General features: G+C 40.3%; 2 protein-coding genes across 2 annotated transcripts in view; both read left to right on the top strand.

Moving 5' to 3' along the window:
- Window positions 1–13,408, top strand: part of LOC149179840 (uncharacterized) — a 58,084-nt gene extending 44,676 nt beyond the window's left edge. Inside the window, exons 4-5 of the mRNA XM_089413663.1 lie at window positions 13,066–13,158; window positions 13,201–13,408. Coding sequence (XP_089269789.1) covers window positions 13,066–13,158; window positions 13,201–13,408 — 301 coding nt within the window. The remainder of the gene's footprint in view (window positions 1–13,065; window positions 13,159–13,200) is intronic.
- A 6,738-nt stretch (window positions 13,409–20,146) lies between these two features.
- On the top strand, window positions 20,147–22,525 carry LOC149179839 (putative UPF0481 protein At3g02645). Its single transcript, XM_089418066.1, has 2 exons — window positions 20,147–20,801; window positions 21,053–22,525. The coding sequence occupies exons 1-2, from the start codon at window positions 20,449–20,451 to the stop codon at window positions 22,131–22,133; spliced, it is 1,434 nt and encodes a 477-aa protein (XP_089274192.1). The 5' UTR covers window positions 20,147–20,448; the 3' UTR covers window positions 22,134–22,525.
- Window positions 22,526–22,760: the final 235 nt, after the last annotated feature.

Here is a 22,760-nt window from a genome sequence, read left to right as displayed (position 1 = left end):
AAGGCATACCTTTAGGTTTGGGAGGCCCACCTTCAAACATACGATTATGGCAGATGGGTGAGGGACCACATGGCTGGCTTAGGTGGTGGAGAAATGATACAATGAGCTAGTTGGTGGATGCAAGAGGTTGCTAGTTGTAGGCTAAGGACCACCTTGGAGAAAAAAATTCTCCTAGGGATATCACCCACAAAATGGTGGGTAACATGACCCAAAACTAGGAATATCCTATAATTTATTCAAAACAAAAACTTCTAGATTGTTATTTCCTATGTAAGGGCATCATGAGAAATAAATATCTCATTTATATATCTTGTTGTTTTTCCTTAGAATAGAAGAAGTTATCGAGAATACCAATTGTTGCACCTATAATCACAACATCAAATATTTCTTCCTACTAAAACAACTATCCAACCATAAATATACTTTTACACTTTCAAGATCCAATGAAAACATTTAGATAAGCCTACAATGGACAAGCTTGTGTCTATAGATGTTCGAGTCCTAATTAGGGAAAGAAACTTCTCTAAACTTACTTTAAGGTATATTCTTTTGAAAATTGGTCTAAACCATATTTACAATTTGTCAAAGTAAATGCCTTTTATTCAATGACATTTTTTTCCTTCTCTTTGAACAATGGTTTATTAATTTATGTTTGTTATAACCTTAATCATGGTTTATTTATTTATAAATAAATAACATTTTAATTTTTTCTAAATAATTTAATGGTAATAATTGTATAAGAGTAGATAGTTTATATTATAAAAATTTGATATTTAGTTTGAGTATAATTTTAAAATTAAATAATTATTATTATTCTATAAATAAATATTTGGTTTCTTTTATATATATATATATTTATAGATATAGATATATATATGAACTGACTTTAGGATGGCATCAATCCCAATGTTGAATGGAGGAATGATTTGTACACCAATTAGATGCTAACAAGTGATTGTCCAAAGGGAAAACCAAACAAATCCTCTTCTTATGGAATCATATCAAAGTGACAAATCGAAGACCCGAGACCAATACAAGACTCCACCCTCCAAGATGCCAAGTCAAGCCCTCCTTCAAGATATCCTTCTAGCAGTAAGCCCATCAACAAATCTAGTCACAATAGCAAACATCGATTTACCAACCAAAGACTTTTCCTAGCAGAGTTTCCACACATCTGAGTTCAAGATAGACTTCTCTTTGACATATGTGAGCCTTAGAAAGATCAAATTTTAGCCTTCTCTTTTTCTTCTTGACTTTGTCTCCTTTTTCACTCTACTGTAGATGAGCAGATGATGATGTGATAATTATTCCTTCCAAATGATCTCAACTTGTCCTTTATTTATAATTGTTCAGAGGGAGTTGAATATATTTATTTTCCTAGGCAGGGATGACTTGGCTTCTTGAGGTGATTTTGTCTCAAATTAGATATTTTGAAAATTGTTTTCTAGGCTATGAATAAGCCTTTGACTTTGACCAATACAAAGAATAATGAGCATGAAGAAATGTTTGAATAAAATAATAATTTGACTTGAGCATGAAACCCATGCTTGAAAAATAAATAAATCTTAGCAAGAAAAAGAGCATGCTAGTGAAAATAATCAATTTATTAATTAATACAATTTGCATTATGAAGGAAGACACTAGTTACATTTTTAATAAGTCATCCCTCCTTTTATGCCCCTCCTTCAAGTATATATAGGGAACTCAGTTTCCCTCCAAAATTATCAAATTATCTTGTATTATCTTGTGTTTTCTCTCTTAATTTTTCAAAGGCCAGGGTAGTATGCAGATTTGAAGAAGAAGGCCAAGTTTCGAGGGGTTTTGAGCTTTATTGTTTTATCCATTTTGTGTGGTGATTCATTAGTCTAGGCAGAGTTCTATGAGAGATGTTTGATGGATAATTTGGAGAATGTTTGGAAGTTGATCCTACCTTGTTGTCGCCATAGGAAAGGGGATGAAATAGTCTTGTTTTTATCCCGCAGAAGGAAGCTATTCTAAGACACAAATAGAGGCCAATTTTAGGCTTGTTCTAGATGCAAAGGTAGGGTTGTATGAGGCCAAGTCTAGGCCGCAGACAAGGGACAAGGATAGATGCAGTATAGAGAGGAAAAGGGTTGAATTATCCTTGTGACAGACTACAAAAGGAGGCCAAATTTTCGGCCTAGGAAAGCTACAAAAGGAGGTCAAGTTAGGGTTGTTATAGGCCGCAAAGAAGAGGCCATAGTAGGGCATGGTTAGGGCCACAGTAGGGATGTAGTAGGTCCTAGTTATGTTTCAAAATAAATTCAATTAAAGGGCACATCCAAGCTTGTTCAAAGGTAGTGTTGAAGGACCAAAATTTAAGTCTATTTAGGCTTGTTTACAAGGGTAGTTTGAAGGCTAAATTTATATGGGTAAATCAAGATACAAGGACCAATTCTAATTTTATTTCTAATAGTGATTCTTAGTGGAATATTTTATGTGACTGAGATCAGATGTGGAGGCCAAATATTAGATTATTCAAGGGACTAAGTGAGGCTTCTTCTAGTCTTGCTCAAGCAATTGTTGAAGAGAATATTTGAGGCTTGATAAAGCTCAACAAAAGGGATAAATTTTAGTCTTGTTCAAACTTGGTAATAAGATATATGTAAGGGGAAAACTTAGGCCTATTTGATCCACCTTCAATGACATATTCGACGACCATAACCCTGGGAAAATCTGAAGAAATTCTAAAGCAAATCCATGGTAGAAGAAAGCATACACATTGGCAGCTAGATTAATGATGACCAGACCTTTGCTAAATAATATGAAGAATTGAGGCATGAGGTTGTTGTTCATTTTCTTGGTATTGTACATTATTATAGGTTCTAGTACAAGGGTTATTATTAAAGTAACAATTAGATCTATAGTAGTCAATCAATAGACAATTATTTCAACATGTATTAGCTAATATAGCAATGAATTTATTGGTATTTCAATGTCATCGTAAGTGAGTCATTATCCTTGGTATGAGAGCCCACAATTTCTACTCGTATCTTTTATTTTCAGGGTGGTAGGGTGGTGCAAGGGTAAAATTGAAGTCTCCTTTAGGTTGGATCCTAAGAACACTTCAAGGTGGTAGGGTGGTGTTGGGGCAACAAATTGATGCGCAAGGTGTTGGAGCATCCTTCTAGTTGGAGTTGGTAAAACTAGGGTGTTGGAGCATCATTTAAGGGATTTGGGGCCTCCTAATAAAAATGAATGCTTTCTATTTGAGTACTAGGGAGTTGGTGCTTCCCTTCAGTTGGAGCTGACAAATTATTGTATTCATCATTTATATTAGAAAGTGTTCAATGATTTTTCTCCTGGAAGGGTTTCCACCTAAAATTTCATGTGTATTGTTCATGTGATGTGATCTATTGTTGATTATATGATTTCATTTGTGCTAATGATATTTAATGCTCTGAAAGTAAAAAGTTAATTAAAATTAAGTGAAATATTGATTCACCCACCTCTCATTATTTCCAATTGAACGCACCATCGATGCTTATTTGATGATGCTTCAATGATCTATTTAGTTGGCCAAAAATAATGCTTAGAATTGATCAATTTTCTAGTTACAACTTATTAGTTCATGGGTGCAATCTCTTATACAACCTTGTAAATGAAACAACTTAACAAAGCATCCTAAGTGCCTTTATGACTTGTTACCGCTCAAACTAGCAGGGGGCCTAAAAGGGACTCCTTATGGTATGACTACTAGATCAAGGGAAACAATGGAGACCTAGCCCATTGTCACCTCAGCTAAGACTCCCAACTCCTTACAGGATTTCACTGATGGGAGGATACCTGGTATATGGAAAGTCAGTTGTGAAGGATGAATCAAGAATGGAACTTGTTTTCTTGTTAAGAAAGGTACAAAGGTTTCTAGGATAAGGAGGTGAGGATTTGAGGGTTAGGTTAGAGTAGTATGCTTTTCAAATAAGTTTCCCAATCCTAAAATCCTTATTGGACTTGACTTCCCAAATGGTTCTTGAAGATTTGACTTTTCAAAAGTGTGGGACCACATGGGACCAAGTGGACCTAGCCTAGGCTAAGGGGGAAGAATATAACAACCAATGATGTTCTTAACCCAAACAAGGAGGGGGAAAGGATTAAACCAATCATTTTCACTTGAAGGTGTCAAATTGATCCTATGAGGTACTAGCCTTGGGAACACAAGGGATAAGTTTGATCTCAAAGGTAGGGCTTGGGTTATCTCACAACTCCATTGTCGGAATAGCTTCAAAATTGGAGGAGGCCTCGAGGACAGACCAGTGTAGGGGAGGCAAAGAGATCCAAAATTTTCTTGGGCAATTTTTTCGGGAAAATTATGCCCTAGGTGACCCAACTTGGCTAGACCTAGAAGAGGGAGGGGAAGGTAAAGAAATATATTCTTTGAGTGACCACCTATTGGAGGATAAATACCTTAATCCTCAGGGAGAATTGAGTCTAGGATAATAATGAGAAAGGACTTCGTAATTCGGTCAAGGAGGATTTAAGGACTTCTTTGCTCAACATTTTAGGGCAAGAGGAAGAGACCTCAAAACTTTTATACTTCACTTGGCAAAGGAGATGAATTATCAAGATAAATTCCCTGATGGAACTATCCCTAGAAGATTTCATTCACATACATGGCCCAAACATTGAGAGATGCTATAAAGAAACAATAATTCCACAAATTTGCAATTATGCAATGCAACAATTAGCCCTGTTATAGAAAAAATCCCATTCAATGCATGTGACAAAAATAAAACAAGAATAGCATTAAAAGTGTGTACTTACATGTAATAGAACATATCCAACCATCAACATTTGACAATAAATAAGATCCAAGATAACTCCAATCCAAACATCAAAATTCATCTACGATCCAATTCTTCATCTTAGAAAAAAAGTGTGAAATTCTCTAAAGAGAAGAGAGTTCCAATCCAAAGTGATGATGAGAAAATGAAATCAACTCACTTGTATTTATACACTAATTAGGAGTTCAAATTAGTCTCTTAAGCCTACATAAGCCCCAAAAATAAAATAATGTGCTAATAACTTAACTTTTGGTGGCAAGCCCACCAAACTAGCTCACAAATGAAATAATAAGCCTCTTAAGAGGTCAAATGATAAATAATACATGTCATAGGGCCCTCCAAGAGGCTTGATGAGGTCCATAGGTGCCATAATGAATAATAGGACCCTCAAAAGTGATGGAAAAGGGGTTGGCCCCTTGTTCTCCAAACAATAAACTTGTGGTGCTCCCAGTGGGTGTGGGGGAACAATAATAACCTCATGGGTTTCGAAATGACTCGAAGATGCTTTTAGACCATCTGTAAGGGATTATATGGTGTTGTAGGTAATTCCACATCATCCTCAAAGTCCTGGGTCGGCTTCCTAGTGCATGGCACATCTGTGGGGCTGGATGGGAAAAGGTGAACCAGGTGCATCTTCCTTATCCAATAGGTGGATCTCGATCCAATATATGAACATCTATGGGGATCCATGAAATGTTGTCTGCTGTTGTGGAGGCCCATGGCTCTCAACACACACCCTACATGTGCCAATGTGGCCCTCTAGAGGGTTAGGACCTTGTATATGGAGACAAAGCCCAAGATAGATACCACCTACAATCCTACATAAAATCTAATGCACCCCCTAGCCTTCTAGGGCAACAACTCATCAGGGAAATTGAGTAAAATATCTTATAAACCATGGACCACAAGTGGGGACTTCATATTGGCTTGCTCTTCCATAATGGGATTTGACATGTGCTAATATCTCCAAATTCCAAATGAGGTTAACCAAGTATCCCATTAGGTGGTTTCTACTTCTAAAGGGGATAGTATGTCTAAGGTACATCCTTTAAAAGGTGGTGGTATGTGATAAATAGGTGAATGGAGTAGGGGATGAGAAGGGGAAACCTTGGGCCACATGTTGGGGTACAAGGGTAGCTAGTAGAAGGGAATCCCACACTTGGGTATATAATGTATAGGAGGGAGAAATCATGGTACATGAGGTGCCTTGACCTTGATTTTTCCACCCTTCTTTATATGTATTTTTCCTTTTTATGATTTTTCTTTAATTAACTGCTTGGGGCTCAAGGGGTAAGAGCATGATGTGTGAGATATAAAAGTGGATACCCCTTTTTAAGGTAGGGTGGTCCATTGCCCACCAGGGGTTAGGACAATCATGGATTCCTATATGATGAAGGAGGCTCATAGAACTTGTATGAACTAGGGTGATGGTCAGATGATGGGGTTGAGCTCATGTGTTGGATTTTTCCCATGTGCTAAATGTTTTCGTCCTGTCCATCTTTTGCTTTTTGTGGTACGTTTTCCAGTTGAGTGTGGCCAATTTTGATTTTTCTTTTATTTTATTTGCATCAACCTCTAGGACATAATTCCAAGCCTGACCCAACGTGTGGGCAAGGGGAAGGGGAGATATAGCCCTATGTGGACCCAGTGGAGGAATGTGGACCTAGGTGGGAGAAATGATGAATGGGGTGATAATGACTCGTGGTAAGGGGGTAATATATGTAGATGAGGGAGCAAGACCACACAACCAAAATCAAAGTTTCCTGTGAACAACCATCCCTAAAGCCAAATGGTAATTAAAATAGATTCCACGGGACTAGAATCCAAGGTTAATCATCCAAAGGGGACTCGGGGACAAGGGCATAGACCTAGCCTTTCTAGCGAATCCCCCCATTAATCCATGCTCATAAGTTTCCATGATAAGAAAACTACAATACTCAATTACCAAATGAGAAGGCATACTTTTAGGTTTGGGAGGCCCACCTTCAAACATATGATCATAGCATATGGGTGAGGGACCACATGGCTAGCTCAGGTGGCAGAGAAATGGCATAATGAGCCAGTTGGTGGTTGCAAGGAGTTGTTGGCTACCAATTGAGGACCACCTTGGAGAAAAAAATTCTCCTAGGGATATCACCCACAAAATGGTGTGTAACATCTAGCTCCAACTGGGACGTGATCTCTCTCGAAGTGGATGAAGCTACTCAAATGGGAGGTCACAAGAACTCGAGCAATATCTTGCTTACTATAGACATGTTACCTACACATATAATAGATGAAGAATATAGGGCAACATGCTTTTGCTATGTCTCATGATCACACATGTTTAATGTTAGGCATTAAAAATCAACAGAAAAATAAGATATGCAAAGATGCATCTACTCTACCATGAGAAATATCATATTATGTTAGTTGTAATGTAGAATCAACATGAAATGCATCCTACTCTAGCACGCATATAATAATGCAAATGCTAAGTGTAATCATAAATCTAGTGAAGCCAACATATCATCATATCAATATACATATGCCTGCAAGTATGACTACCCATGTAGCAAATCTCGAAGCAGATGCAGATACATTTGTATGGAGTATGAAGCGAGTGGGAGGTGGGAAAATATGATCTCCATTCAAGGTAACAGGAAGCCCTAGGAGAAGGAGAATAAGGAAATCTAGAAGTGCAAGGATTTCCCTCTAAGTACTCAATGGTGGAATGAAAGATCACTATCAAGAACTCCTCATCACAATCATTTCTTGTAATGTCATGCTTTGAAGATGTCACATGGTTGTGATGAGAGGGGAACGAGGGGTGAGAGAAAGAAGGAGTGCAACAAATAGGTTGCACAATGTGATGGTCCCATCGGAGAGGGGAGGTCATGGAGTGATCAAAACCCTATGGATGAGTCAAAGGGGATAAAGTATATTCAATAAAGGGTTCTTCCTTGACACCATATTCAAAAAGGGAAAAAGGGGCATGGTCACTTGAGGTCATAGCAAAAGGGACGAGGGATTTACTTGAGGAAGACTCAAGATGATGAGCAAGAGGGAAAGGAAAATGAGAGGGTGATGTTTCATATTAAAATGGTTTTCCTTCCCCATAATCTAAGGGTTCAAGTGATTTGAATATATAATCATAATGTGGGTAGGTAGGAGCCTCATTTATTTCCTCATTATAAGCATCAAAGATTGGGTTTTCATTAAAAGGAGAATCAATCACTTCCAACTGTCCTTCTTCATGCAAGGGAAAATAATAATTCTCCTTCCCAAGGGTATCAATGGATATGTCATCGCAAATAATGCTTGGGATAAAGGGAAAGTTAATCTCAACCTCATCTTCTTTGTCAGTATAAAAAATGGGAGCATAATTAAATTGAGGCCCAAAAATCTCCCATTTCTCCTTTTCAATGCGGGAATAATCTGCAATGTCATCCTCCAAGGAGTTCATGGGATTACCTTCCTCAAGGTTCTCAAAAGGAGAGTCATCAGGATCGATGCCCTTGAGAGAGGTAATGTCAGTCTTGGCCCCACTTTCTGTAAACTCATTCTCCTCAACACATGTGTTCTCAAAATCATGTTGGACATCTTGCAGCCCCAACGGGGACTTATATTCCTACTTATTGTCAATACCCTCAAGGTCATATTCATCTTGGTTGGTTGACAAGTAGGACTTCTCTTCTTCTCTCTTCTCTTGAAGAATAATGACTAAGATATTTGTTACATGATTTTGGTAATATGCTTCTAGGAGGATAGCATTAGTAGGGTTCTCTTTATATTCACATTTCATCTTATGAAGCTTCACCTCTTCATCATATAAATGGGAGAATACTTCATTAGAATTTCATTCCCTTACTAACCCCTTACATGACCTACTATATTCATCCATTCTTTCTTGCATGATTTGGAGGCTTTCGGGATCCAACTGTTCGTCATACTTAGAGGAGATATCTTTCAATTCACTGCTATTAGCCCTCAATTCCATAACTGATGTTTTCTCATCATCCTTATTTTCTTGGTCATCCAAATCCCCATCTGGTAATGAGCCATATTTTTTTTTTTCTTTGATCTTATGAGGCAAGGAATTAAATGCACAAGTATAATAGGAAAGCTCAAAGAAGAGATAATATGTGGGCCCTTCTTCATACTTTTGCCTTATGTTGTTGAGTTTTGACCTGTTCCTGTTATAAAAATTGAGTATGAAGTGCTTGTTCTCATATTCTTTCAGATGATCACAAAGCTCAGATCACGAATCCAATATTTTCCATAGGTCTTGTTCTTCTTAGGGGCTAATGTCGTGGATACTTTATTTAGCCATTTTTCATGAAATTGCATATAATTCCAAAATGGAGTTACTAGGGTGAATTAAAATTCCTTCACAAATCCTTTCTTCACCCTATAAGCATTGACTTTGAAGTTTAATGAGGAACTAGGACTTCGTTCCTCCAATGGATTCATCAAATGATATATCAATGATGTCGTATGGGGAACAAAGCACATGTTTCGTGTCCTCGACAATGGCACAAAAATGTCACCGCTAAAACTAGCAAGGGGCCTAAAAGGGACTCCTTAAGGGATGACTACTAGATCAAGGGAAATAATGGAGACCTAGCCCACTGTCACCTCAGCTAAGACTCCCTACTCTTTATCGACTTTCACCGATGGGAAGAGACCCGGTATATGGAAAGTCACTTATGAAGGATGAATAAATAAATGGATGTGAAGTGACCTTAATGATCCTTTTCCTAGAAGGAGGTCAAGACTTGCTTGCTTGTTAAGCAAGGTACAAAGGTTTCTAGGATAAGGAGGTGAGGATTTGAGGGTTAGGTTAGAGTATGATTTGTAAAGAATTTTCCCAATCTTAAAATCCTTATTGGACTTGACTTCCCAAATGGTTCTTGAATATTTGAATTTTCAAAAGTGTGGGACCACATAGGACCAAGTGGACCCGGCCTAGGCCAAGGGGGGGGAATCTAGCAACCAGTGGTGTTCTTAACCCAGACAAGGAGGGGGAAGGATCAAAGAAATAATTTTCACTTGAAGGTGTCAAATTTATCTTATGAGGTACTAGCCTTGGGAACACAAGGGAAAAATTTGATCTCAGAGCTAGGGCTTGGGTTATCTCACAAATCCATCATCGAAATAGCTTCAAAATCCGAGGAGGCCTTGAGGACACACCAACGCAGGAGAGGCTAGGAGATCAAACTTTTCCTTGGGCTATTTTGTCAGGAAAATTATGCCCTAGGTGACCCAACTTAGCTAGACCTAGAAGAGGGAGGGGAAGGTGAAGAAAGGTATTCATTGAGTGACCAACTATTGGAGTATCAGTGTCTTAATCCTTGGGGAGAATGGAGTCTAGGACAATAATGAGAAAAGACTTCATATTTTAGTCAAGGAGGCTTTAAGGACTTCTTCACTCAACCTTTTAGGGCAAGAGGAAAAGACCTCAAAATTTTTATACTTCGCTTGGAAAAGGATATGGATTATTAAGATCAATTGCCCAATGGAACTATCCCTAGGATATTTCATTCACATACATGGACTAAACATTGAGAGATGCTATAAAGAAATAATAATTCCACAAATTTACAATTACGCAATGCAACAATTAGCTCTATTATAGCGAAAATCCCAATCAATGCATGTGAAAGAAGTAAAACAAGAATAGCATTAAAAGTGTGTACTTACATGTAATATAGCATATCCAACCATCAACATTTTAAAATAAAGAACCTATAATCTAAACATACTCCAATCCAAACATCAAAATTCATCTGTGATCCAATTCTTCATCTTAGAAAAAGTGTGAAATTATCTAAAGAGAAGAGAGGTCCAGTACAAAGTGATGATGAGAAAATGAACTCATCTCACTTGTATTTATACACTATTGAGGAATTCGAATTAGTCTCTTAAGAGGTCAAATAATAAATAATACATGTCGTAGGGTCCCCCAAGAGGCTTGATGAGGTCCATAGGTTCCCTAATGAAGAATATGACCCTCAAAAGTGATGGACAAGGAGTTGGCTCCTTGTTCTCCAAACAGTAAACCTGTGGTGCTCCTAGTGGGTGTGGGGGAACAATAATAACCTCATGGGTGTTCAAATGGGTCGAAGATGCCTATAGACCATCTATAAGGGCTCATATGATGGTGTAGGTAATGTCACATCATCCTACAAGTCTCAGGTCAGCTTCCAAGTGCATGGTACATCTATGGGGCTGGTTAGGTAAAGGTGAACCAGGTGCATCTTCCTCATCCAATAAGCGGATCTCGAGCCAATATCTGAACATTTCTACATATCCATGGAGTGTTATCTACTGTTGTGGAGGCCCATGGCTCTCAACACACACCCTACATGTGCTAATTTGGCCCTCTAGAGGGTTAGGACCTTGTATAGAGAAACCAAACCCAAGATGGAGACCAGCTACAATCCTACATAAGATCCAATGCATCCCCTAGCCTTCCAAACAAGTCATTAAGGAAATCAAGTAAAAGAGCTTACAAACCATGGACCACAAGTGGGGACTTCATAATGGCCCGCCCTTCCATAATGGCCTTTGGCATGTGCTAATGTTTCCAAACTCCAAATGGGGCTAACCAAGTATCCCTTTAGGTGGTTTCTACTTCTAAATTGGATAATATGTCTAAGGCACATCCTTTAAAAGGTGGTGGTATGTGATAAAGAGGTGAATGGAGTAGGGGATGAGAAGGGGCAACCCTGGGCCACATACTAGGTTACAAGGGTAGCTAGTAGAGTGGAAACTTGCACTTGGGTATATAATGTATAAGAGGTAGCAATTGTGGTACATGAGGTGCCCCAACCTTGATTTTTCCACCCTTCTTTATATGTCTTTTGCCTTTAAATTATGATTTTTCTTTAATTAACTGGTCAGGGCTCAAGGATGATTTTTCTTTAATTAACTACTCGGGGCTCAAGGGGTAAGAGTATGATGTGTGAGATATAGCAGTGGATACCCTTTTTAAGGTAGGTCGGTTCATTTCCCACAAGGGGTTGAGACAATCATGGATTCCTATATGATGAAGGAGGCTCATAGAACCTGTAGGAATGAGGGTGATGACCATGATGATTGGCTAGAGCTCATGTGTTGGGTTTTTCCCATGTGATAAATGTGTTTGTCCCGACTATCTTTTGCATTTTGTGGTACATTTTCGTGTTGAATGTGGCCAATTTTTCTTTTGCTTTTATTTTAGCTGCATCAACCTCTGGTTCATCATTCCAAGCCTAACCCAAGGTGTGGGTAAGGGGAAGGGGCGAAATACAACTATGTAGAGCCAGTGGAGGAATGTGGACCCAAGTGGGAGAAATGATGAATGGGGTAATAATGAGTGGAAATTGCATAATATTTGTGGATGAGGGAGCAGGACCATGCAACCAAAATCAGGGTTTCCCATGAAATAGTGTCCCTAAAGCCAAATGGTTTGTAAAAGAGCTCCCACGGGACTAGAATCCAAGGTTAATCATCCAAAGGGGACTAGGGGACAAGAGCACATACCTAGTCTATTCTTTCCGTTGAATCCCCCCATTAGTCCATGCCCGAAAGTGTCCATGATAAGCAAACTACAATACTCAATTACCAAATGACAAGGCATGCCTTTAGGTTTGGGAGGCCCACCTTCAAACATACGATTATGGGAGATGGGTGAGGGACCACATGGCTGGCTTAGGTGGTGGAGAAATGGCACAATGAGCTAGTTGGTGGATGCAAGTGGTTGTTGGTTGTAGGCTAAGGACCACCATGGAGAAATTCTCCTAGGGATATCACCCACAAAATGGTGGGTAACATGACCCAAAACCAGGAATATTCTATAATTTAGTCAAAACAAAAACTTTGAGATTGTTATTTCCTATGTAAGGGCATCATACTTGAGAAATAAACATCTCATTTACGTATCTTGTTGTTTTTCCTTGGAATAGAAGAAGTTATCAAGAATATCAATTGTTGCACCTATAATCACAACATCAAATATTTCTTCCTACTAAAACGACTATCCAACCATAAATATACTTTTACACTTTCAAGATCCAATGAAAACATTTAGCTAAGCCTACAATGGACAAGCATGTGTTTATAGATGTTCAAGTCCTGATTAGGGAAAGAAACTTCCCTAAACTTACTTTAAGGGATATTCTTTTGAAAATTGGTCTAAACCATATTTACAATTTGTCAAAGTAAATGACTTTTATTCAATGACATTTTTTTCCTTCCCTTTAAACAATGGTTTATTAATTTATGTTTGTTTTTTTTTTAGACAGAAACGGATATGTTATTTAATAAGCGCCAGCAATAATGCAGTTGGAGATTACATCGCTATCCTGGAGAATCCAGCGATTACAAAACTCAGGTAGAAACGGATTCAAAAGCATTGCCCTTTCGGATTTTGTAGTCGATTTCTGGTGGCTGGATGGCCCGGTGGCAGTAGCTCTCCCCAAAGGCAGACAGATTCGACAATGTCAGAACTCCTCAGATCGTTCTTCTTATTGATTCTTTGGATGCCCTTACAGCATAGAGAAAACGAAAGGCGACAAAACATCAGCAAATCCAACGATCTCAATTTAGGGGATGTTGCAGAAACAGTCGATCTGGTTGACTGACATCGAACCTTTGCTTAGCAAAACGCCTTGGTTGGCTTCCATATCTGATTGGGAGTTTAGATTCCTGAGGATATGATAGAAGGTGATCTTGTGAAATTTGGGCAAAATAGATCTGATTCTCCTGAGGATGATTGATAATTGGAGCTGCGAAGGATTCTTTTTGGTATGCAGAGCTTGAATAATAATTCTGGAGTCCCCGAAGACTGATATGGAACTGACATTGCCTTTGATCGCTTGTGAGAGCCCCTGCCACAGAGCCAGAGCCTCCGCTCTGTTGTTGGATTCCTTGCCTAATCCCTAGGCAAACCTTAACTGCTCAGAGCCATCCGGGCTCAATAGAACTCCGCCTCCTCCTGCGAAACCGGGATTGCCTTTGGAGGCCCCATCAAAAAACAGGCAATGCTCATTAAGGGCCGACCTCCATTTTATGAACTCTTGCTCCTCCAGCCTGATTTCCCAATTAGAGGGAACATTGATAGCGATGGCAGCACTATCTTTATGATTTGGGACCAAACAGTTCAGCCAGAGTTCCTCTTCTCTATTCAGGGCTTTCCCAGATTTTTTGGCAGTGTTGGCATCCAGAGTTTCTCCTAAAAGAGCTTTGATCTTGGTGGTGACTTTGAGCGGATTGCAGCTTTCATTTCTGAAAAGTCTGTTATTCCTTTCCAGCCACAGCTTCTAACAAACGAACTTGGGGATCCAGAGCCAGCAGTTTTTGAGAAGGATATTTTTGGAGAGACCATACGGCGACAATTTGCTCCAGGACTGGAACAGGTTTTGGATGTTCCTCGGGAGTTCGAAGTTATCTGCATTTAGCATGAGGACTCCCCTCCAGACTTCTGATGCAAAGGGGCAAGTTAAGAACAAGTGATCAGCTGTTTCTTCCTCTGACTTACACAGATTACACCAGGATGGTCCTTCCATTCCTCGCCTACGGAGATTATCTCGAGTGAGAATACTATTATGAGCTAATGTCCAGCAGAAGAAATCAATTTTGGGAAGAGAGGGGGAGTCCCAAATAAAATGCCATTGAGCCGGGTTTGGGGGAACATTCGGGATGGCCGTGATGCTTTTGTATCCTTCGGCGACGGAATATGAGCCTGTGACTGATCCCCACCCTCGTTTGTCTTTTGTTGATGCTTTTACAGGAGCTTTCCCTTGTAGCTTATCCAATAGAACAGAGGCTTCACCCTCCAGCCACTGGGGGACCTCCCCCAAATGCCAGCTTTCCCAAAGACCATCCTCTGACCAAGAGGAGATATCCCAGAGAGTGTTCAGGTTGCGATCTTGGAGCCAGTCTCTGATATTAGAAATTTCTTCTTCTTGATTCATCGGTTGGTCACCTAGAATAGGATCATCCCAAATTCTTATTTTTCGCCCATTACCTGGAATCCAATACAGTTTACGACTAAAATGATCCCAGGCTTTGAGGCAGAGATTAAAGACAGGGGAACCTTTGGCGAAGCGAGGCGGATGGTCCAGACATCTGAGGCGCTTCCCATGGAAATATTTTCTCCACAGGACCTTCTTGCTCCAGCTGATTTTCCCAGAGACAATGTCCCAGAGCAGCTTGGTTCCCAAGGCCAAATTTTGAGAAGCCAGATCGCGGATTTGTAATCCTCCTTCCATAAATGGCTTTTTTATAGTATCCCATTTAACAAGGTGCAGCCTTCTTTCGTTGTTTTTCCCCCCTTCCCACAGGAAGCGTCTGAGCAGAACTTCCATCTTGTTGATGAAGGTTTTAGGGGCCAAGAGTATAGAGTGCTGATATAACGGAAGGCTTGAGAGGACCGCTTTCATCAAAATGATCTTCCCTGCGTTGTTCAGCCATGAAGCTCCCCAGGCATGAATTCTGTTTTTGATCTTGTCCAGCAAGGGCGTCCAATGGGCAACTTTGGAAATGGTCCTGAAGATAGGAATCCCCAGGTATTTGAAGGAGTCCCAATCCCAAGACCCTTCCATTTGGAGAATCCTTGCAATATCAGATAGTTCCCTGGCCGAGCAATTCCAACTATAAACTGTACTTTTAGAATAATTGATCTTGCTGCCCGAAACTTCTCTGTAGCTGTCCAGCTCCTTCTTGAAGGATTTTGCAGAGTTAATGCTTGCCCCTCCCATCAAAAGCGTATCATCAGCAAATTGGGCATGGTTTATGTCTTTGACCTGATGAACCATACGGAGTCCAGGAAGGATTTGTGATTGGAGATTATGATCCAGTTGGAAGCTGAGAACCGAGGCTTGGATCGCGTAGAGAAGCGGGGACAAAGGGCACCCTTGTCTAAGGCCCCTAGAGGCTTGGAAGAAATCTGAAGGACGCCCATTAACTAAAGGCGCAATCCAAGGAGAGGCAATGCAGGCTTTTATCCAGTTAGTGATAGCTGGAGAGAAGCCCATTTTTTCCATAACCATGAACAGGAATTCATGCTTAACCCTGTCAAACGCATTTGCCAGGTCCAGCTTAATCACCATACCTTTTTCCTTTCGATGATAGCTTGAATGGACAGCTTCTTGCACCAGCACTATATTATCAAGAATTTTCCTCCCTTTGATGAAACCACCTTGATTTTCCGGAATAATGGCAGGAAGGATTTTTTTGAGGCGATTGGCTATAATTTTGGTTATAAGCTTGTAGTTGGAGTTGCACAACGAGATTGGCCTGAATCTGCTGAAATTAGCTGCTCCTTTCTCCTTTGGTATCAAGGCCAGAAACGCTGAATTGATGCCGCCGCCAATCTTGGCACAAGATTGGGATTTCTTAACCATTCTCAGAAGATCAGAACTGATTATATCCCAACAGGAAAGGTAGAATCTAACAGGGAACCCATCCGGACCCGGAGCTTTGTCCGGTTCCATACTGTCCAAGGCGCTTCTGAGTTCATTCATACTGATAGGGGCCATCAGCATTGCGTTGGTAGGATCTTGGACACAATGAGGAATCATATTCATCGGATAGATCTGGGGATCCAAAGGTGGTTCTTGCGGGGCTGAGTAAAGATCTTTAAAGTAAATGTGAGCTGCCCGCTTTATTTCTTCGAAGTCTTTGACCACTACATCTTGATGGTGAATTTCTTTAACTGATTTGAATTGCTTTCGGGCTTCAGCGTGCTTGCGGAAAAAGCTGGTATTTTTGTCCCCAGCTTGTAACCAGAGAGCTCTGGATTTCTGCCGCCAGAATTCTTCTTCTTCCCTGCTTGCTTTGTGAAAATCTTTTTGCAGGTCGATTTCTCTCTGAAGAAGGTCTTGGGTGACTTCAGTATTTTCCAACGACATTTGATGGATTGCTAGCTTGTCCATGGCTGCTTTTCTGTTGGAGGAGGGGGATTTCAGCGTTCTTGCCCAGTCCTTGAGTCTTCTTTTGAGCCTCCTCAGCTTTTCTTCCCATACATAGAAGGGGGAACCTTGAACCGGTCTATTCCAGGCTTCAGAAACCATCTCTTGGAACCCCTCATGCTGAAGCCATAATGAGCTGAATCTGAAGGGAATGGGCCCAAGATTTTCCTCCGTGGAGAGCTCAAGAATAATGGGTTTGTGATCCGAAGTGCTGTTTGGCAAAATCTTGGACGAAGCCATGAGACCACAGGTCAGGAAAGAGGATTGAACCAGAAAGCGGTCTAACCGAGCTGCGATATGATTTGGACCCACTCTTCTGTTGGACCATGTGAACTTCCCGGATGAGGGCTTGATATCCTCTAGATCCCAACCCAATATGAGATCTTCAACCCATTCTCTTGCTGGGTCCCTGACCAGGGTCCCTCCCCTTTTCTCATTTGCAGCAAGAGTAACATTCATATCCCCAGCTATGATAATGTTTTCAGGGTTGTTCAGAGAGAGATAGGACGAAATTGAATCCCAGCATAGTTTTTTATCAGAATGGAGAACAGGAGAATACATATTGAACAAACTTACTTGATGACCGGAGTCTTTGTGGAGGAGTTTCGTGAATATCCAGTGGGTGGATTTCTCTTTTTGAAGCAGGTCATATATAGTGCTGTCCCAGAAGGTAGCGATTCCACCGGAGGCGCCTCTTGCACTGACAGCACAACCAATACCTTTTCGCCAGAAGGATTTGCTGGTATTAAGGAGGAAGTTTTCCTCCATCTTTGTCTCCTGGATTAGTAGGATTTCAGGCGAGTACATTCTGACTATGTCTTTGAGGGCATCTTCTTTTAGCTTGCTGCCTAATCCTCTGCAGTTCCAGGAGACGTACTTCATTATTTATTGGCTTGGGGGACTGTGGCTCCTTTTGGAGCCGAGCCATGCTTGCGCCCAGACCTTGTATTCATCATTCCCTTGAGAGTTTTTTGGGATCCTTGGAGAACATCCCTATAGGTTTTCTCCTCTCTTAGTTTCTTCTTGGATTTTCGCCCCCTGGATGACTTGATAGGGGTGACTTGAGAGCTGTCTGATTCATCGGTTCTTCCTTCTGAGTCTTCATCCGATTCGGAGGCCAGGCTTATGTGATCTTCATTATCTTTGTTTCCTTCAATGCCTCCTGAGGCTGGGGGGGTGATTGTTTCAGTACCCGTTTCTTTTGCTTCCTTCATTGGGTTTTCAGTTGCTTCGTGAGTCTCGTTGGTTTCTTCATTCCCACCAGCGGAGGATCCCACTTTTGGGTCTTCATTGTTCTTCAGATTGGACTTCGGCTTCTCCCCTGAACCCGAATTTTTCTTTTCTGTTGGTCTTGGGATGGCCTTTCCCCTTTTGATTTCTTTCCATCCCTCCTCGTCTTCCTTAGTCCCGACTTGGGATTTGGGGCAGTTCCGTTGGAAGTGTCCGTGTTCATGGCATGTTCTGCACTTGAACGGAAGTTGTTCGTAGTCCAGCTTTTGATAATGCTGCCATTCTCCCACTGTGATTTTAATCGCTTCGGGGAGCCCAGCCTCCAAGTCAACCTCCACACAAATTCTTGCACAAGTGTATTGGCCTTTAGGGTCTGCTTTGTCAATGAATCTGCCCAGACCGTTCCCGATCTTTTGCAATGACTGATAGCTCCAACAATGGATCGGAAGGTTGGGGAGCCTAACCCAGACTGGAACTTCCTTCGGAACATCTACTGAGGGATCAAAATCCGGGGTCCATTTATTGAGGTACAGACCCTGGTTTCCCATGAAATACGGTCCATTCCTGAATACCAGATCCCGATCTTCTTTGGTGGTGAACTTGAAAATGAAGAAACCTCTCCCTACCGGATAACAGATCACACTGTTCTTCAGCTGAGGCCTCCAGTTGCGTTGAATCCAATCGTCCGTGATTTTAGTAGAAGGCCAACGCCCCATGAATTGCCCGACCAATCCTCTATCAGCAAGGGCAAGAGCAATTTTGATCGGCTGATCTTCTTGCAGGGCTATCTCTGGCACTTCCTCGAGTTTCTTAATGAATTTAGGGATGTCTGGGGCTGGGCGTTTCTTTCCTTTCTGCTTTAATAAACGCAGAAATGCTTCTTCAGAGGATAGCGGAGGGGTGGGAGAGGAATCCCCACCCCCAGGATCACCCATGGCTGCCTCACAGGAGCGCTACCTGGAATGCCCCTGCGCCCTTTCAACGCCAAGAAACAATCTTCAGTGCTCAGGAAAGCACCCAGCTAACTCACCGCTACAGAGAGAATCGGATCCAGGGAGGAAGTCGGAACAGCCGCAGAGGGCCGAGGCCGCCGTCACGAACCCTAGTAGAGCTCCGCCTCCAGATCCCTTAACCTTATAATGTAACTTCGACTGGAAAACGACTATAACATGAAATATTGTTGATGTGTTAAAGGGTTTCTAATTAATTCCTTAAGATTGCAGATGTCCTATTTATGTTTGTTATAACCTTAATCATGGTTTATTTATTTATAATTAAATAAAATTTTAATTTTTCCTAAATAATTTAATGGTAATAATTGTATAGGAGACAGTTTATATTTAAAAGATTTGATATTTAGTTTGAGTATACTTTAAAATTAAATAATTATTATTATTCTATGAATAAATATTTAGTTTCTTTTATATATATATATATATATATTGAGTTTAGGATGTCATCAATCCCAATGTTGAATGGAGGAATGATTTGTACACCAATTAGATGCTAACAGGGACTGTCCAAAATTGTTTTGCTTAAATGCCTTTTGTATAATTTAATTCCCCAAAAGTGACCAATTATCCAAAATTGTCAATTTGGATGCCCCAAATAATTTAATTCCCCAAAAATTGCCCATTACATGCTAATAAGAGATTCTCCAAAATTGTCTTAGATGCTTGTTGGATAATTTAATTCCCAAAAATTGAGTGAGAGCTAACCTATCCCATGAGATTTAAAAATGTAAATTAATAGAGGGTAAACCAATTGGATGATATTTTTAAAGTTAGATTACTGTAAGGAGAAAAAAAGGATAAAAAATAATTGCAATTTGTATCTGTAGCAAGGGGAGCGTGGAAGCTCTAGTGGAAAGACAAATGAGGAATAATAATTATTTCTGGATGAAGCTATGAGATTAGAAAAAATCGGCGATTTAAAAGGATCGAAGAGAAAGGTACTGTAATGTAATCAGTGGAAACTAGGCGTATTATCGAAGTAAAGAATGAGTTAACAGGATGGGATGGGCGCACCCCACTTTGGAAAGGAAAAAAACATATTTGAACCAAAATGGTTTCTATTGCTTATTCCTCTCTGTAATCATACTCAAAGCATATGTCAAAAAAACATCTGTTATTGTCCGGAGAGAACCTTGATGTCAGTGTCGCGCTGGGCAATCTTCACGATTGCACAAGTGCAAAATACTTCTGTCAAATGCAAACCCTAGACCGCCTTTGAAAACAGGGGATTATTTGCCAATTCGCTTTCTTCGGCATGTTTAAATGTTAAAATGGAAGAACATATTCTGGAATTGGTAGGCCTGTCTTGAGCTGAGCTTAGCTGTGCTGTTTGACATATAAAATGATTTTACTGAAATCTACAGGCTATGAACTTCCTATTTATACTGTCTTCTCCGCATTAAATCTCTAAATTTGCGATTATATACATTTGAGTTTTTCTTGTGGCCAAGGAAGCACTGCCGCATCATGGACGACCACAGGATTGATATTGCTGTGAGCTGTATACCCCGCGTACCGGAGTCTCTGCTTGCAGAAAAATCCAGAGCTTATGTGCCACAGAAGGTTTCTCTAGGACCGTTTCATTACCGTTCTAAGCCCCAACTTGACGAGTATGAAATTACGTTTAAAAGGGACCTCCCTTGGGTCAGATTCTGCGTCAGAGACCAACAATTCGAGGAGCTGGTTCACAGCATGAGAGATGATCAAGGATTTATCAGTAGCATTCGGCAATGGTATGCGCTCTCCGACTCTGTTCCTGGAGACAAAGAATTATGTGAAATGATGGCTACAGATGGCTTCTTCCTTCTGCAATTCTTGAGGTATGGTCTCCATTTTTGTCGAAATGTCACAGGAAATTTAAAATCAGGACAAAGAAGTCCGTTTTAAAACTTACAAGTAGCATACATCCATTATATCCCCAATTTATTTAGTGCGACAGGAATGGAATTATTGCAGTTGCAGACTTAATGCGTGTTTTTACGCTTTTATTCCAGCAATGAGGATTTATTTGTGCTTAATCTTTAAAACCATTACTCGGTCAAATGACTCGTAAACTTTTCTGTGTTTTAAGGGAATTCTCCGAGGAGTATGGATCTCGCTTGATATCCTTGGCGAACAGGTATACAGATCCCAAGTATAAACCATTGCAAGAATCTTTCGCAGTTCAGGAAGATATTATGAAGCTAGAAAATCAAATACCTTTATTTGCCCTACAGATGATCCTTCGATGGGAGCTAGCTACACTTCCAGATTTACATCAAGAAATCATAAAGGACCTTGAAAGCCGGACCTTTAATAGTCGATATCAAGACATCAAGATTAATCGATACCATGTTCTTGAGTGGGTTTTAGGTGCAGGTCAAGACCTCAACTCAACTCTAAGACTGGCTTGGCACAGTCTCTGCCCTTTCCTGGATATGCGTAACAGCCAAGATTCGCAAATATCAGCCGGGGCTGCTGTGAGGGAGAATTCACATCTATTGGAATTTCTGTACGAAAATATGATCCGCTCTTCTCATTTCACAGATCGTACTAAAGGTGATCCAAGATTGAACAAGAAGAAGAAGAAGAACTGGGGCATCAGTCTGCCAGCAGCGGTAGAACTCAAAAAGAAAGGAGTGACGTTCTCTGCAAACGTAAAGGTTCTCAACAGGATTCGTTTTGATGGCAAAACCGGCACGTTTTACTTGCCCAGAGTTGAAATAAGCAACCGAACAGTGGTTTTAATGGAAAATCTGGTGGCGTTCGAGGCACTGGCTCGGAAAGATCAAAGGAAACCGCTAAAGACTTACCTGGACTTGATGGAATCCTTGATCGATACATCCGCGGATGTTGATGTGCTCATAGATAGTGGCATCATCGACGAATTCTCGCAACCAGACGAAGTGGCCACTGCCTGGAAAGGAATTGGCGAAGGACTGGACAAAGGCGAATACGAACCAATCCAGACCGCCATTGATGAGGTTACAACCTTCTACATAAATTATGAGTATAGAATGATGTATGCTGGTGTCAAGGAAAAGTATTTGCCGAGGGCATGGCTGGTCCTGTCTTTGATCATAGGATGTTTCCTCTTAATTTTAAGTGTACTGCAAACTATTTTCGCCTGGAAACAACTCCGTCTTCAACAAGAGAGTATGAAAAAGGTATAATCAGATTCATCTCCTCATTGTGATCGGCTCCATTACCACAAAGATTTCAAAATAGCAGTGGCTTCTGTCGTAGCAGGTTAGTTATTATGTCCTATTTCAGTATTATCTCTGTCGGATTTCTTTATCAACAATCCAAGTACTTCTGCTTGCAGTGCAGGATGTAGGCGGTTTTGGTTTTCCGTAGGTACACCTCCTTTTTCTTTTAATAGAGTGGCGGGCTCTGTACAATCACCGATTTTTATTGCAGCGAGGTGGAAAAATGGTGGTTCCAAAGGCCATATTTCATTTTGGGCTGGTGAACTGTATCACTTTATTTCTCTTTAAGTGTATTCGCGTTGCTTGCATGGCAGGAAAGTTCATCGACCGTGCCAAAAAAAAAAAAAAGTTAGAATTATTGTTTTTCTCGGCTTCTTTTGTTTAATTTGTAAGAATGTTTTATTATTATTATTTGGAGTTGATGACTAGTCAATGTTATTGAGCGAACTATTTGTGGATATAATTTAATTGTAAATGTGGGTTATTTGCTTTAGAATGTAATTTCTTATTATTTTAAAGATGATGAGAAGTTAATATCATTAAGTAAATTATATAGTAGCATAAATTTATTATAAAATCCAATCATTGGAA

The sequence above is a fragment of the Pinus tabuliformis genome, chromosome 3_2, assembly GCF_031772625.1.
Source record: "Pinus tabuliformis cultivar Carrire ecotype Pingquan chromosome 3_2, CPIR1, whole genome shotgun sequence".
NCBI lineage: Eukaryota > Viridiplantae > Streptophyta > Pinopsida > Pinales > Pinaceae > Pinus > Pinus tabuliformis.
This window is presented reverse-complemented; position numbering and strand designations above follow the sequence as displayed.

Bases quoted from the DNA above. Each gene is read 5' to 3' on its own strand.
- LOC149179839 (XM_089418066.1), top strand. From the start codon at position 20,449: ATGGACGACCACAGGATTGATATTGCTGTGAGCTGTATACCCCGCGTA. The intron at 20,802-21,052 runs GTATGGTCTCCA...CTGTGTTTTAAG, and splicing joins TTCCTTCTGCAATTCTTGAG to GGAATTCTCCGAGGAGTATG.